The 18,590-nt window shown below is 39.1% G+C and overlaps 1 protein-coding gene across 1 annotated transcript in view; it reads left to right on the forward strand.

The window, feature by feature from the left end:
• The first annotated feature begins 13,240 nt into the window (after positions 1–13,240).
• LOC117427083 (polypeptide N-acetylgalactosaminyltransferase 9) overlaps positions 13,241–18,590 on the forward strand; it is a 57,294-nt gene continuing 51,944 nt past the window's right edge. Inside the window, exon 1 of the mRNA XM_059032721.1 lies at positions 13,241–14,332. Coding sequence (XP_058888704.1) covers positions 14,092–14,332 — 241 coding nt within the window. The 5' untranslated portion in view covers positions 13,241–14,091. The remainder of the gene's footprint in view (positions 14,333–18,590) is intronic.

Below are 18,590 nucleotides of genomic sequence, written 5' to 3' on the forward strand. Positions count from 1 at the left end.
CGCGTGGTTAATCTGATCCAGTTTAACACACAGAGGTCAGGGTAATACAACCTTGTGTTAATCTGATCCAGTTTAACACACAGAGGTCAGGGTAATACAACCGCATGGTTAATCTGATCCAATTTAATACACAGGTCAGGGTAATACAACCACATGGTTAATCTGGAAGTTTAAAAGCAGAGGCAATGCTTGTTTACCTCCTCATTGCCGTCTCAGACTCTGATTTTCTTCTGCATTCTTGGTATGGCGTGTCAAACTGAGCAGCACTGCTTGTCTAGTTAAAGTAAAAAAGCCCCTGGTCTATCATGTAAAACTATTAATCTCATTCATCTTTCATAGACATTATAAAAGCTACTGTGCTAGTGCTATGTTCAAGTGATACTTTTCCTTCTCTAGTCAGTCCCAGGAGGTAAAACATGCATCTGCAGGGGTCTCAAGAGGAGCATCCTCAGCTAGCTGAAGCAAGGGTTGGCATGCTCACAGCTAGTATACTAATTACCAGACTGATTGTGAAAAAAATCTAAAGTGCAGCAATTGTGGGAGCTGGAAAACAGAGGCCAACAGGGATTGTAGCTCTCAGATTCTCTTCTCGTACAAAAGGGAGTTTGTTTTGACCTGCTATCTTTTGGTAAATGCTGCATCAGTCATCCAAACTCCTATCTCCCTTTTCAGTCTTACAGCATTTAGCCTGACATAAACTATATATATACATACACACATTGTGAAATATGCTGATGATTATTATTAACAAGAAATAGAAGTTTATTACATTTAATGACAGATTTCTAATGTAAAGATTTGTCAGGGTATATATCATGTATAAGGTTTCTTATAAGTTATTATTAGTAACATTAATACGGTTCATAACACCCTTTATAACACAGATGCATCTTTAAAGTGTTGCTTGGTTTTTGGAGACTAGACCTGCACTCAACATTGGCCCTAGAGGAGTTAATGTAGAGATCAGGATGCACGTTGCTGTAAACTATGGCTATAGATGGAGACACGAACCATGTCCTGGAAAAATACAGCAGTATCAGTCAAGAATAAATATTTCATGGTTCATCTTTAAATATTAAAATATTGATTCCAGAATGTGCTGGAAAAGGTTCTATAGTCAGGTGGCTTGGTTCAAGAAGTTAGGCTGTCAAATTGCTTAGCTGGGTTATTTATGCCAGCACTGAAATTTAAAGATGTACTTTTCAGACCATAATGAATGTAAGGGTCACCCGCCAGTAAACGACATGCCATTTAAGATGGGGGTTTAGTTTTTTTAAAGGATTGTGATATAATGTTGGTGGTTGAATTTACAATAAATAAAGTGGACATAACAGCCATTACAAAACCAGTGAACTCGTGACAAATAGCCATTCCTCTTAATAAAAGACCGGTCTGCATGAGATTAATGAATGGAACAATTTCAAATGTTAAAGCTGAACATAATAATTAACCCAACAGTGGCATTTGTTATTCAGCATTTAAGGAATCTGGTGCTGTTGTTCATTATTCATTCCTTACAGTTCCTTTCTCTCTGCTCTATCTGGTTGGATAAAAGGCTATTTAAATACAATTAAAGTACAGTTCTGTAAGCGTGTTATTAAAAGGAACTGACGTCTGTACAATTTAACCAAATGATACTCTCCATTCTACTCTGCAGCCCGTGCATTGCCTCTAAGGAAGCCTGTCTTTACTGTCCCTGATCCTGAGGAAACAGCACCTCTCAAATAGCACACTGAACAGCCTAATTATAATTCCTACATAGAGCTTCAACACAGATCAATAGAAATCTGCTTTTAGAATCACGTAGATAAAAAGGCCCTTTTCTGTTAAAAAAAAGAGAGAGGTTCAGAGGAACAATTGACTGAAAACTGAAACACAAATCCATAAATGTTATGCAATGTACTGGAAAGAAAACTCCAGACAAGACTATGAAACCTACACACACTTCCCATGAGTGTGGTACAGCACATTGGACATGCAGTATCCCGGTAGAGAGAATGGATCGTTCCTGTGGGCATCAGAAATATCTGGGAAGCGTAGGCAGTAAATAAAAGGATTGTGTTGTTCTTTTCTTTTAAAGCGCTGCATTGTCATAGTGGAGAGTGTTTGCTCGTGTGTCTCTCGGTCGTGTTCAGTGTAACACAGTGTATTCTGGGATGTTAGAGCAGGAACTGAAAAATGACAGCTTTCATGACATTGTTAAGTTAATCTGCCTAAGAGAATGTCTGACTTCAAGGCTGACAGTGATAAATAGCCAGATCAATTCAAGTGGATGGAATGAGTTGAGACAGTTAATATGGAAAGCTGGTGAGCAGATTTAGTTTATGTCTTGAGATGGGTTAAGATAACAAGTATTCTTCAATAAGCTATTTAAAAAATGAGTTGAGTTCACGGTCCTTACAGGGAAATAAAAATAAAATAAAATAAAATAAAAACATGTGTAGGTACCCCTTTGTTTAAGCAGAAGCTCATTTGAAAGATAATCATCTCTTCTGTTTCTAAGACTCACTAGAGCATGAAGGCCAACTTTTGGACAGTCTGGGACTCCAATTGCAATAATATTTGGGTAACACTTTACAGTGTGTCTCTAATTACTATGTATTTGCATAGTAGTTACTTAGTAAATAGCTGTGTACTTACATGTAACTACAATGTTATTATGCACAGTTACAATGTACTTCATGTGCACATCTTTTTGCACAATCTAACCCTATCTCTTTTCTGATACAATTATATACTTACATACTGTATATCCTGCAAACATAATTCCACATTGAGCCAGCATTGTAATTGTGTGTAAGTACACATGTAGTTACTAAGTAACTACTGTGTAAACACACAGTAATTAGAGACACTTAATGTTAAATGTTACCAATTATTGCAAGAGATGTCATGCATGTAAACACATTTCAGAATCCATATTCTATTCCTAACATTCACATTCCATTTTAGAATTCCCCTGCCAAACAAACCCAAGCTATCTTTCAAGATAGGGTGGAGGGGAAGCGACTTCCATAGCTCTTCAAACTGTCCCAAAGAACCCCAAAAGAATTGCTTCAGATTCATTCCATGCTTCCCCACTGATACTGGTGCCCCTGAACCCGTGCTCGCACATTGCACAAGAAGACTAAATGAACACTATCTGCATTGATCTGTGAAGACATGAGCTCATTTTAAATGCTAACCTAGTCTCAAAGGGAAAAGGCAAATACACCAACTAAATGTCATTACACCTTCTGCACCTCCCTCTCGAAGTAAATTCATTTAATGGACTGGCTAAAGTCCTTTGTTGATTTTCCTGTCACTTCAGTACATAGTTGAGAGAATGAATGAAAGTTTGTATTTTTATTTATTTATTTTTTTTTAATTTAGTCGTTGCCAATCAGTTTTTATTATTTTCTCCCCAATTTGAAATGCCCAATTTTTAGGCTCAGCTCACCGCTACCACCCCTGCGCTGACTCGGGAGGGGCAAAGATGAACACACGCTGTCCTCCAAAGCGTGTGCCGTCAGCCGCCCGCTTCTTTACACACTGCAAACTCACCGTGCAGCCGCCTCAGAGCTACAGCGTCGGAGGACAACGCAGCTCTGGGCAGCTTACAGGCAAGCCCGCAGGCGCCCGGCCAGACTACAGGGATCGCTGGTGCGCGGTGAGCCGAGGACACCCTGGCCGACCTAACCCTCCCTCCTCCCAGACGACGCTCGGCCAATTGAGCGCCGCCCCCTCGGAGCTCCCGTCCACGGTCGGCTGTGGAATAGCCTGGACTCGAACCGGCGACGTCCAGGCTATAGAGCGCATCCTGCACTCTAGCGAGTGCTTTTACTGGATGCGCCACTCGGAAGCCCCGAAAGTTTGTATTTTTAATAGTTTATTTTGCTTTAGAAATTGTATTTGTTTATCAATTCTGACTGCCTGCTATCTCTGTCACTCTACAAAGTGTTATGTTGTAATGTTCTTGCACTGTGGTTCAGTCAGTAATATCTTTTTCTTTCCCCTTCTGTTCCTTGTGCTTCACGCTCTGTTGAGTGGTCCTGGGATTGCTTGTCTAGTACATTACATACAGTACAGCCTTGGTTTGAAAAGAAAAAAAAGACCTTGCTGTGGCATGGCACTTAGTTTTAATATTATAAATCAAGATTTGATTCACTGCCATTAAACCACAACATGTAAATATAACCTGAATAGCATGATAGAATGTTGGCCGGTGGAATCTAATTTAAAAAATCAAGCCAGCAAAAACACACTGTATTTATGAAGGATAGATTGAAAACAGAGATCTGTCAAGTGTATACAAATTACTTTCATAAATCTTTTCCAATTAAAATTCACAAGCACATTTTTCAGGGCAGAATTTATTTAGGCAACCAAGCCGACGCTGATTCTGAAAAAGGGAATCATTTCACAAAGGGTTTATTTCTCTGGTTTCCTCAGCGATATCTTCTCAAGCAGCACATTGGAGGACAGCATTGTATCTCATTTCTGTCTAGAAATGTGCCAGTGCCGTGACGTTATCAGAAACTAACAAGTGAAGTTTATATTTGAAAAGGCAATAACTGATTATGCTGTCTTGTCAGGTAGTAAAATGATAGCGCCTGTAAAATCAACAGCAATGTGCAGCTTAAATCACTTTGAGTGCAATTGAAATAAACCCCTTACAATGGCACCGCCTGAGACTGAAATCAAGGTTGCAAATGACAGATATTGAGTACGCATTCCCTATTGCTCAGAAGTATGGCTAGTTAGATCATGCAGACCTCTAATGGGAAAAAATAAAACAGAACCTGCTTCTGGTCTATTCAACCTTGCCCCAAACCTCACTTCCCAAGGTGAAACAATCACTTAACATTGCAGCTGCAGTATGCAACGAATCTGACTGCTCCCTTAAGGAACCTAGTTGTTTGGAGTAATGAGCAGAGTGGCTACTTTTGAGTCACCCATTAATTGTCTGGTAAACAATTATGTATGTAAAATATGGGCAGTCTGTGCTACAAGTTAAGTAGAAACCAAAATCTTATTAATTTACTATCAATGCTGAATGATTGACAGGGACATCAGTCCTTGCTTTTACTCATCTTTCCACACTGCTGACTGCCAAGACTGGTGCAAAATTCATTAAGAAATGATTAATGAATTGATTCTTATTGCATTTCACTGCAGTGTGCATCGCTGCCATCAGTCACTGTTTATAAGTTGAGAAGTTTGCATGTATAATTTGACCATCTAATGCAAGTTGTACGGTGCTACAAGGAATTGAAATGAAGTGTATTTGCATATTAGAGTGTCAGGAGGCTGAGGTAAATATAATTGCATTTGAAGAGCACTGATCATAGTTCTTTTAGCCCCAGTTAGTCTCTTTGAACTCTCTACTGCCTGATCAAGCCCAGACAGCCTGGAAGTGCTCTGAATGGTGTCCCGAGACTGCTCTGCATTGCTTCTGCTAAGCGACCGATGCTTATTTCACTGGGGCTAACTGTGTTGTTTGTTGGATGTGCATGTTAATATCAAGGTCCTATATTGTAATCATCTTAAGGATTTCGGTTCACGCAGCACAAGCCACCTGGACGGAAATCATTTAGAGAGAGCTGCAAAAGATAATCGAGATGTGCTGTTTGGCTGACAGAAGCCTAAGGGTGAGTTTCAATTTAATGAAATAAGGTATAGTTCTATTCAATGAAACTTCAAGAGACTGGGAGGCAACTGGAAAAAATGTGTGTTCATATTTTATAAGTCTTTAATACACATTGTTGCCATATATAGAGGACACGGACAACATGCCCGACATGTCGACCTGTTCCTATCCAATTTTAAATAACTTTAGCATAACAGAGGCAGAAGTGTTAAAGGGACCAGGAGCTCTTAAAATAAACAAATCCCCTGGGTCAGATGAGATTCTCCCAATAGTACTCAAAGAAATGAAAGAAGTTATTTACAAACCGCTAACCAAGATCATGCAACAGTCTCTTGACACAGGGGTTGTACCGACAGACTGGAAAATAGCAAACGTAATTCCGATCCACAAAAAGGGAGACAAAACCGAACCAGGTAACTACAGACCAATAAGCCTGACTTCCATTATATGTAAACTTATGGAAACTATAATAAGATCCAAAATGGAAAATTACCTATATGGTAACAATATCCTGGGAGACAGCCAGCATGGTTTTAGGAAAGGGAGATCGTGTCTAACTAACCTACTTGACTTTTTTGAGGATGCAACATTGAAAATGGATAACTGCAAAGCATACAACATGGTTTATTTAGATTTCCAGAAAGCTTTTGACAAAGTCCCGCATAAAAGATTAATTCTCAAACTGAACGCAGTAGGGATTCAAGGAAATGCATACACATGGATTAGGGAGTGGTTAACAGGTAGAAAACAGAAAGTACTGATTAGAGGAGAAACCTCAAAATAGAGTGAGGTAACCAGTGGTGTACCACAGGGATCAGTATTAGGTCATCTGCTATTCCTAATCTACATTAATGATTTAGATTCTGGTATAGTAAGCAAACTCGTAAAATTTGCAGACGACACAAAAATAGGAGGAGTGGCAAACACTGTTGAAGCAGCAAAGGTCATTCAAAATGATCTAGACAGCATTCAGAATTGGGCAGACACATGGCAAATGAAATTTAATAGAGAAAACTGTAAATTATTGCATGCGGGCAATAAAAATGTGCATTATAAATATCATATGGGAGATAGTAAAATTGAAGAAGGGAACTATGAAAAAGACCTAGGAGTTTATGTTGACTCAGAAATGTCTTTATCTAGACAATGTGGGGAAGCTATAAAAAGGCTAACAAGATGCTCGGATATATTGTGAGAAGTGTTGAATTTAAATCAAGGGAAGTAATGTTAAAACTCTACAATGCATTAGTAAGACCTCACCTAGAATATTGTGTTCAGTTCTGCTCACCCCGTTACAAAAAGGATATTGCTGCTCTAGAAATAGTGCAAAGAAGAGCAACCAGAATTATCCTGGGTTTAAAAGGCATGTCGTATGCAGACAGGCTAAAAGAATTGAATCTATTCAGTCTTGAACAAAGAAGACTACGCGGCGATCTGATTCAAACATTCAAAATCCTAAAAGGTATAGACAATGTCAACCCAGGGGACTTCTTTGACCTGAAAAAAGAAACAAGGACCAGGGGTCACAAATGGAGATTTGCTTTTTCTTTTTCCGGTGGTCTTCATTGCAGAATCATGTCATGATATTTCCTTTGCGTGTTGCCAGTTTTGCAAGTAAAGAGAAGTGCAGCTGTTCTCTCCCAGACCCCAGATGGTCATCATATAAATAGAAGCAATGCAGAACAGAAGAGTGTCACCTCACTGCTCCTCACCTCTCCTCACCTCACCATGCTCATCAAACCGTCAAGACCCATCATGTTGAGGAATGCATTTGATTTTATTTCAACAAAATGTAATCTTCGCAAAACAATATTCAAATGAATTAACCTTCGACTTCAAATAAATTTCGCAACTTCTTACTCTTTAAATAAAGACAACAGAATAAAAATGTATATTAATATAATATTATAAAACTTTTTTTCTTACTATTGTTAGGTATCCTAAAGTGGCTTGAGCAAGTAGTGACTTTAATGTGGCTTTAGGATTGCTGGCTCAGTGGTACTGTATACAAACCTGGTTTGTTTCATTCCCCGTTACTATTACAAAACAAGACCAAAAATCTTACAAAGGTCTCAAATGTGCAGCTTGTAAGAAAGACACATTACAGCAAACCACATATCAAGTTTTAGAAATGAAAATACATGTGCATTAAAAACAGGGCTTTCTTTCCAAGACTGCACATTTGAGACCAAGGTCAATGGATGTGCACAACAACATTTACAGGGAAGACCAGTGTTTTAATGGGACAGGCTGCATCTGAATGGAATGCACAGATACTTCCGTTTAGAATTTCATCAAAATTCTAACAGCTGACAGCTGGAAACAGACATGTGAAAAACTACTTGCAATATATCTGCCCTCTGGAGCAGTTCATATTGTATTGAGAGAAAACTGGTCATAAGAACAAGCATGGAGGAATGGCCATGCTCCTCAGAGGACATCATGGCACCTACTGGTGCATGATGCTTTGATAATGATAACATTTAGAGTTGTTTAAAATATAGGGCATGTGTCCTGGGAAAAGCTTTCAAAGACAATGGCATGTACATAATACATGAGGCCGATCTTTTAACTGATTCCAAAAACTTGAAAAATGCTCCTAAGAAGCTCAGGTTTTAGTCTTCTAATTAGCCATTGTCAGGTAATATACCAATTTTATTTGCTGGATGCATTTATTATACTATACAGAATGAATCATCCAGAAAACACTCAATAATGGTGCTATATGTAGTCATATGAAAAAGAAACTTATAATGACAAGAAGTCTCTCAACGGCTTTGATTGTGAAAGAATGACTTGCAGTTCTGCATATTCCAAATGTCATTTCGTCCACCACTGATGACACTGGGACAGTTGAAGGGTTTGTTATTTCCACTATATGGCATCAATGTGTAATACATTTGATATTTACAGTACATTGAAAGGGAAGAACAAAATGAGCCTGCCCATAAAGCGTCCCTCCTGTGTTCCCAGCACCACTGTGATTATTGAACCAGTGTGGTAAAAAGCCCCACAGCGATACCTGGGAACTTTCATCTCGTACAGCATTTATTAAACTGCCTCTGCTGTTTGCAGCAAGATCAATTGGGATGCCTATAGGTGTTTAGTACCATTAATCATTAACCGTAATTAATGACAAATAATAATGACTGTCCATTGTCCTCTTTGTCTTTTATTAGTTTCTCTGATGTGATGATTTATTCCTATAGTTAGCACTTTCATTATTTTTCCAAATTACCTGCACCACTTCTCCCATCAAAGTACCGTCCACTTGTAACACATAATTGCTTCTGCCATAAATCAGGTTTTGTCAGTAATGCTCATGCCCTCTCAACAGTTTTCACTCCATTAATATAAACACCTTGTAATTCAGGGTGTTATGTTACTGTTGATACATTTCCTCATTAATTCTGATTTCATAGCTGGGTTGTTTTTGTGATGTCTATGTCCCAAGTTATTACTCACAGCTTTTCGTAGTTAAACTGCAGCGGTTAACATTCTTTCTGTTTTTGTAGTCTTCTGTTAAAAGCTATCCCGTTGCTCTTGGTTTCCAGAGCCCACGGCTCAGTGTTTTAAAATGCAAGCTCTGATTTATGGTGGCAGCATGCAGAGAAATCAAACATTGCATTCTGAAGTCCTGCAGAGGGGAACTCACAAAAGCTACAATTCAACAAGCGCAGACCAAGCTCAAAACCAGCCTGAGTTTCAAAATCCAAAAACTGCTTGTATGTGAGTTGCAGTGTGCAGTGTTCCCCTAATAGGTGCAGCAGATCCATTACGCATCGGTTCAGCTCTGGAGCACAATATCAAGGGATACACGTTCCAATGGTAAATATTACATACAGTGTGACCCCCGCGGAATTGAACCAAACCATTTTTATGTATTTATTTTTTTCACAGAAAAACAATTTTCTAGTTATGTGCGTCGTAAGGTACAGTAAGCTGAAAGCAGGATTCTTCTGTCACTTAAGTTCCTTTTCTATCATGTTTTTGTTTAAATGTTTTTTGGATTTTAAATTGAAAAATCCCAAGCCTAAGTGGTCTCTGCAAATGGGGAGCAAAAACAAAATCAGACAAATGTTACTTTCATGAAAAGTCGATTTATATTTTTGGATTTAAAATGGAAAACTCCTTGGTTTAAATGCTCAAAGTGATCATTCCAAATGGTGTGCAAAATACAATCCGACACATTGCTTTGGGGAAGGGGGGTCTTCATGATGCTTCCTCAGAAGACATTGGCAGCCAAATTCCTACTACTGTATTACTAACACAGAGACATGCTCCGGAGACCACTGACACAAACATGCTGAAACACTGGAAACCAGTACATGGGTAATTATACACCTACCAACAAAATAATGTTGTTTCTTGACGTCAGGTCCAAGAACAATGAAAGAGGATGAGAAGTGATGTCAGAGTTCAGTCTATAATAGTGATGACCTGCTGTCGGGAGGGGGGGGGGGGGGGGGTCTATGCTTTGGAAACAAAGACATTTCATGAAGCCTTCATTGTCTTATCTCTTGTGCCTTTCCATTTCAATATATTGAGCTCCGCTCTTTCCTACGACAGACAATTCCCATTGTGTGACTCTTGGTAACCTTTTGTCAAACTCAAAGAAGCCCTGTTCGTCAAGGAAGTGTGTTATTTGCACATTACCAGCCTAATAACTGTTTCTGATTCTGGATAGTGACAAGCATAATTGGAGGTCACAGGTGCTGCTGACTTGAGGTCATTTTGTATGTTAACAAGATCCTTTAACAAGGCTTTCAGGAAAGATGCATGCTGGGAAAAAACAAACAAGTGAGTCATTGCAGATGGAAATGGAAGGATAAGTGGATACATGTGGCACTCAGTTGAGAACACACCAATCATCATGCACACTGTATCACTATCTCAACACATACTCACATTGAGAAAGAGGGTTTTCCTCCTCTGCAATAATTTATAACAAAATGCATGGACTCGCAGTAAAACTAAATATGATGTTAGCTAAGGATGCTGAAATGTGCATTTGGTCATGGAAGTTTTTCAAAAACCACCACAATATTATTTTACAACAACAACATGTTTTTTATTATTTGTAATCGTCCATAACAGTAAACGCACAATCATGACATATTCAGAAGCTTTAAAAAGACAGTTACTGTTTATTTTTAGTACATCTGCTTTGTTTTCGTTAGTTTTGCATTGTGTTCTATGCTGTTTGCTGTGGTGTTGTGAGCCTCTTGCCAGGTCGTCATTGTAAATGAGCATTTGTTCTCAATTGACGAATCTGAATAAATAAAGGTTTTAATTGATGGATAATACTCACACGCTTGACCTTTCTTATCAGCTCAACCTTAGAATATGAATTTACATTTGATATTCTAAGTGAATGGGCAAACCAATTCAAATTTTTTATTATTATTGATCTCGCTGCCCTTGGACCTCGTGTTATTTTTCTTCTTTTTTTGTATCCAAGGTTAAGTTAATAGCTTGTGGGTGTAGAAACACATTGGGAAGTCTGTGTGATAATCTAAACAAATCAGATCAGGAATCCAAAGACATTGTTTAATGAAGGGGTAAACTCAAATACCCAACAGGGGAGAGGGCAGTCCTTGCTCTGCCACTGGATAGCTAAGATTACCGAGACAAGAATTGGAATTCTGGTAATCCAAATCAACTCCCTGGGTAACTCACTCAATCCTTTCCTGTAAAACTTTCAACATTTTAGAAGAAGACAGCATGTGTTCTAACCAAACAGTAATTATTAGTCATCATTCATGTAGGATTTGAGTATATTTGATCCTGCTCACATGGAATTGTATTTAAAGTTACAGGTTCAGTAATATTTAATTATATAAATTTTTCAGTAAGCTAATTGATATTAATAGCGTGTGTTATTTGTATGTTTCCAATGACTTCCCCAAATTGAGCCTGGATCTCCTGGTTTAGGATGTTATCAGAATGCCTTGAGTGAAATATGGCATTGCATTCAGTTTTATACAACCTCCCATCCTACCAGGAATCCTGTTAGAAGTCTGTCTCTGACAAGAAAGCTGTTTCCAATGTTATTCGAGTCTCCTGATGTCATATCTGCTCCCCAGTGGCATGGTAGTGGAGGCCCAGAGGCAGCCAATGTAATGTTTATCAACAGATGTTTTCATCTCTAAAACCATTGTGGAACAAAAAAACCCAAATCTCTTTCTGGAGGGATGCCATATTAATCCCAGACAGGTGGAAACACTTTTATAAGTCACTTATGGGGTAATTGAGGTTTTCTTCCATTTCAAGCCATTAGCAATCCTCTGTGGCTCATCACCATCGATGTACATGAGAAAATAACAATCGCTCAAATACTATAGCAATGGTGCCCACTATACCAAGTGGAGCAATTAGTAATCTGTAATGTTGTTGAAGCTGACACCCTGGGATCCTTCAAGAAGCTGCTTGATGAGATTCTGGGATCAATAAGCTACTAACAACCAAACGAGCAAGATGGGCCGAATGGCCTCCTCTCGTTTGTAAACTTTCTTATGTTCTTATGTTCTTATGTAACTATAAAATAGGAAGCGACTGAGAAAAAACAGTCAAGAGTGACTGGGTGGAAATATGAAAGAAAGAAACAACACATAACTGGATGTGCATACTGGATTTGAACATGTGTGTCATTGCTTTGTAGCAAGATCTATTTTTGAAGCAAGTGCAAATGCAAAAGGTATATACTTTATTTATCGCATTTGAGTGTATATTATTATTATTATTATTATTATTATTATTATTATTATTATTATTATTATTATTATTATTATTACGTGTACTATTATGTACTATCTCTGCATGTAAGTATTTCTTATTAGTTTTTCTTATATTTCACATGTTATTTGCACTCCTACAATGAATGTATGATCCAGGTAGTGCACACCATTTTCCAGTATTGTACTGTATATCAATGTATTCTATATAAGGGCTGCGAGAAAATGGCCATCAATCTACAAACCAAACCATACATCACACGACAACCTCCAGCAAACCTAACTAGACGCATCTGACCGGCAGTCCATGCAATGCGTGTTACCCCTGTCTGCTTAATGAGCATGCGTGTCTGCTGCATTGTGTGGATTGGGTCAGCCTACTGTACCAATAGAGTGTTTAGTACCAGGGAGAAAAGGCGCAGTTATAATGAAGCCCATGCAACTTAGTATTAGCTGATATCAAGTTCAATCAATGTGTCTGCTCTTTGTGCTGTGTACAAAATAAGAATTGTATTATTATTATTATTATTATTATTATTATTATTATTAGTAGTAGTAGTAGTAGTAGTAGTAGTAGTAGTAGTAGTAGTAGTAGTAGTGAGCGGACATTTAGCAGTAGGTGTGCAGTATCTAGTTGTAGTTGTATATCACCGTTAGGATGTTTTCCTATTTAGAATCCCTACGAGCACGGTAAATTGACTCCGAAAAAAGGTCCTTGAATATTTATGAATGTGCTTCTGTAAACGTCACTGTGCAGCAGTGCTTTGGATGCTAGTGACTGGAAGAGGCGGAGAGAGAGAGAGAGAGAGAGAGAGAGAGAGAGAGAGAGAGAGAGAGAGAGAGAGAGAGAGAGAGAGAGAGAGAGAGAGAGAGAGAGAGAGAGAGAGGGGCAGTGGTTGAAGCGTCATGCAGAAAGCAATCAGCAGCAGCACCAACACATCACAGCATCCAAACACAGACCTGCTTCAACTTTCTGCAGCCAAAAATGAACAAACCAACTGTTTCTGTTGTCGACCAATTGCACACCCTGTGTGATAGGAGTTAGAGGCAAAAAAATACAAAGCAAAAAAAAAGGATCATGTTGAAATCGTAAGCAGTTTGCAAAGGATCGTGTGATTAAAACGCCTCTCTGAGCCATAGGACTGACAATTTTTGATTGCAATGTAACTGATTTTTTTTTTTTTTAAAGCTGGATATGAAAACAATTGTGCAATATTTTTTGCTCCGTGGGTCCAACTGTTCTCTCTGAGATTTGTGCATCGCAATACGGATAGCGGGACCCTTTGTCACAGTGTAAACCCATACTGCGTGCAGGCGAGGGTGTGTTGGCGGTACGGAATTTAACATGGTGGGAAAGAAAAGTGTTTCAATAAGCAACCTCATTCACCTTGAAGTTGTGTTTTAATTAGACAACACGCTGTTTTGCTACAGTCGGAGAAATACGATATTTTGATGACACCGTTTTCACAACCTTTAGCCTTTAAGCGTGCAGCGTGGAACCTCCGGAACGGCGTGGTGCTGAAAGGATAGCGCTCGCTGTGTGCAGACAACCCGACGGGCTGGTGTTGTTGCTTCTCAAGCCTTACCTGGCATAGCAGCTGTACATTAGCTATACATTATTCATCTGAATTGATCGGATTCATCTTCGTTAGTTTGTTTGCGTGTTTGTTTTCTTCCTTCTGCTTCTTAGGCTGTGTACGCCCTTTGGTTGAATGTTTGCCGGGTTTCATGGCGGTGGCACGGAAGATCAAAACTTTGCTGACTGTTAACATTTTGGTTTTCGTGGGGATTATATTGTTTTCGATGTACTGCAGGATCCAGGACCGCTCAGAGGAGCTCGTTCAGGTCGGAAGGAGCTCTGATCAAAGGATCCGAAGCAGGAACGCCAAGGTCGGCAACTTAGTGGACAAACAGTCCATCCTTCAAAGACTGGAGCACCTGGAGGACGTGGTCTACAACCAACTAAATGGTACGGGATTCAAGATTATTATAATGAAATAGTATCATTTAAATATCGAGGTTAGTTATAACAACGTTAATTATAACAAGCTACTGCACTGTACCAGGCAGACTTGTACACTTTTTGTTTTCTCCAGGTTAAGGATTCTGTGGTACTTTGAGGAGACTGGTGTATAAAAAATAGTAATAAAATAAATAAATACAAAAAATGCAAATAATTTAAAGAAATTAAAAAATCTGTAGACTGACACATGTTTCCCGTCAGTGATATTAGTATGCCCATACCAAATCCATGCTTTTGAAATGTGTAGTTTGACACATAAACACATTAAATAACTACAATAAGAGTATGTCTTTGCTACTGTAGTTTTGTGTTAGAGCTCTGGTGGATTCAGGCTGAAGAACATGTTGTGTAGTGTATAGTGCCACACTGTTTAACAAGTATATTTATCTAACTGCAGCTACAGTCAAATATTAAGTATAACATATATAAAATGAAATGTAATTTAGTGCCATAGGGTCATGAATGTCTCCAGAATAGAGAGGACCTTGGTTTAACATGCCTACAACTGAGTGCCCCTTCTATACCACTACACCACCACACCCCACTCACCGGGTACTGTACAAGTTTGGTTAGGGTAACACTGACGTTTCATCCTTAGAGGGTGACATTGTGATCAGTCTGGTGTTGGGATGGAGCCAGTCATCATAATGCTTTGCCATTCCATAAAATACATTTACTGGAAAGCTATAAAACTGCTCAAGATCTAGTGATTGAATGAATGTGAACATTACAGATACACTAGGGGAACGATGTGATGATGTGTGCATCCAATCAAATGAGCCTGCGGCTTATCACTGCTGCTGACCCTGAGCTTAATGTAAAACCTCTCTCTCTCTCTCTCTCTCTCTCTCTCTCTCTCTCTCTCTCTCTCTCTCTCTCTCTCTCTCCACCACTACCCCTGTATATAGATGCTGTCACATGACCATCTGGTATGGTTAATCAATGACCTAATTCATGAACTCATTCCTGAACTCATTCCTGAAAGGTGAAAGCTTGATTCATCTGACTGCATGGTTTTTGCACAGTGTTCAAGAACCCTTTGCGAATGCTCAGAGCTCCGTAGAAGATGTTTGCACTGCTGGTCTCTGTTCAGAAATAGCTTTTTCAAAGCTGATCTGGCATGAAACCCTCTTCCATGTGTGTAATAGAGAATCAGAGTATCTGTATAACAGGAACGCTCTGACTTTTTTATTATTGCATAATGTATCGACTCATAATACCGACGCAGGTTAAAGAAGATGCTTTATGTTCAGTCCTTGACATCCTATGCTTGGCTGGTCCATTCATTTCTTCTCTTTGTCTTCCATATAAATTCACTTAACTGTTTTCTCTGTCAAAGCAGATGGATTCATTTTATCTCTCCTCATAAATTCTCCACTGTATAATGCTAGCTAGATAACCATTGTTACAGCTAGAGTAAATCAGAATTTATGACATTACAATTATGGCCAAGTAATGAAACGAACCACTTATGATACAAGCTTGTGTGTCAATTTACATATATTACCCAGTGCCAGTCAAAGTGTGTGTCAACTCACATATATTACCCAGTGCAAAGTCCATTGCTTTTTGCTTCCATGTTGTTACTGACATACTTGCATATTGTACACGACACAAAATAGGTACTTGGGTGTTCGCCTCAGAAATGCATTCAGCACCAATGGCAACCCACAAGAAAAAGCAGACTGGGAAATGCAGCAACAATTTTGACTGTTTAAAACATGCTTTCAAAAGTTCTTAACAAATGAATGCAATTGTAAGTGTTGCAATTGCCAGCAGCTTTAGTACATCTCATTATAATATTTGAGAACCCTCATTTGCACTATCCCCACCCCTTTTTTGTGAATTTATACAAGAACGCCCATAATTACATATTCATCTAAGGCTGAACAGCAAAGAAAAACTGCTGCCGCAAAGCATTCCCTAAAATGTTGCTAACAGCATTGCGCTTGTTTAGTACATTTCACCCTAGACTTCCGACTTGCTTGCAACTGGTTTGCGACTCGAGCGACAGCCGCAACACTTTAGTACATCTACCCCAGAATCCTCTCTGTTATTCCATTTCATTTGGATTCCAAATTATGCTATCCTGCAATAACTGGACACAGTGCAGTTTGGATAAGCACATGTCACAAAAGCTCCCATTGATTCACAGCACAGCCTGCTGTCGAACAGCTGATTCAGTTGAAGACACATAAAGGCTGTAACTTATAAGGGTGTACTTGGTGACCACCCTTATATTCTTGACAAGGGAAGCATTCAGGGTCTGGGTGAGTGGGACTGGAGGATGCTGTCTTATAAACAGGTTTCAAGAGGGTGGTATGCCTGGATCTCCACTTTCTAAATCGGAACTGCAGACAAAGAAACGCTAGAGACGTTCATTATTAACAGGTGGCTATTAACCTGAATTGAACTGCAGGTGGGGAATTGTTAGCTTGGTGACCTGTTCTCATGGGTTATTGCTCTACTGAGCAATAAAACCATTCTTTATTAAGCCATTTTACTGCCATGAATGCTATATGGATTGGTCACATTTTAGCCACTAAAGAATTCTTAAGGGAGTCATAATTTACCGTTCTTAAACAACAAGATCGCCTTGAGCACATCCATTTCATAAATATTTATCATCTCAGAGAGTCAGGTTTGCATGCACAGATTTATTTTAGCATTGAACAGCGAGGTATATTCTACAGGGCTCATCTAGAGTACAGCGTGTCCTACAAATAGCGAATGCATCCCTCATTGTGCCCCCTCGGGGGAAGCTAGTCTTTTTTAATATTGCCAACACCTTGATAGTTGGATTCTGTACAGAATATGAATGCACAAGCCTTGCTGTTAATAATACAGTGCTGTCACAATCCCAACTTCACAGAGCTCCCTGCATGCAGGAGCTTGTGTTCCTTATCTAATGGTCACACTTGTAAGTAAACTTAACAAGAGTCAGCAATGCAAATTTAATTGCATATGCACTACTTTGTCTTTGCCAAGCAAGTTTGCGATACAGAGTAGTACAGGATGTGAGCAAAGCATTCTAACTTTCTGGGTCATATTTCAAAGCAGAGCAGAGCAAAAGCAAAGGCACATCGAGCTCAGGTGTGTTCTGTTGTTTCTGTACTTTTATACTGTAAAATTATTGGATCCAATTTGCCATTGACTGTGCACTTGCTTCAAGAATATGTCTATGATTATTAAACCTGCTTAGTAATTCTAATTATTACTAGGTTAAGGGTGGGTGGATGAACTACGACCCAGAGCTCTGAACTCAAATCTCAACCAATAAAACTCTGATTAACTGATTCAATCAGAGCCAGGCAGTGGGTGCATTGAAAGCAGCAATAAATCCTGTTATCTAATTTGAAGCACCACATAATCCTGCAGTACTGTTTGGCATCACAGAAGAAGCAGGCATGATCACATCATTGCAAGCCTGCACCCTGTGCCTCATCTTATGTATGATTAAATTCAACATTTTGTTCTAACCTGAAACACCACATTAGAGAGCATGCAACGCCAATGCATTTGAAATAATGACCTGTATGTTTCACATAAAGAAGTACTTACTGTAAAGTGGCAGCGGTCTTTCAAATCCCAACCTGTGTCTTTGTTTCCCCCCTTGATTGTGACTGAGTGTGTTAAACACCCTAAAGAACAGAAGAATGATTTCTATCGCTCAGTTTATTGAAGCTTCAGGAAGTTTTACTGTACATGTTTTAATATCTTTCCCAAATCAATCGTAGTTTACAAAGTATAATCGTGAGCAGAAGCTCTGTAGAGCAGTGAGCTACACTAGCATGCCCTTCAGTCTGTGGAACGCCTGCATGTCTGCTTAGGCTGATACAGAGCCACCTACTGAGGCAGTAACTTTGCAGAACTCAATCATGCACAGTGAGAGGGTCACTCTTCTTGATACAAACTGTGGTGTTTGCCTTCCAGTATCTGGGAGCAATGTATTTGGTATCTATTTTTCACTGTCAGCTGTATGGCTTAGGCCTTACTACTGACAAGGCAATTGAAAGACAAGGGCAGAGGTATAAATGACCTTTTCATAGCTGAGATAGCCCTTCGAGCAGTTACCCCTTGATTGAGAGCTGGAGATCTAACAAAGCTTCGTCAGGGGAAAGAATTTACATTATGGGCAATTGTCAGGCAGTGATTGCCATACTAAATTTGCCATAAAAAAATGATGACGAACAACGTGTGTTCT

Source organism: Acipenser ruthenus, chromosome 11, assembly GCF_902713425.1.
Source record: "Acipenser ruthenus chromosome 11, fAciRut3.2 maternal haplotype, whole genome shotgun sequence".
Classification (NCBI taxonomy): Eukaryota; Metazoa; Chordata; class Actinopteri; order Acipenseriformes; family Acipenseridae; genus Acipenser; species Acipenser ruthenus.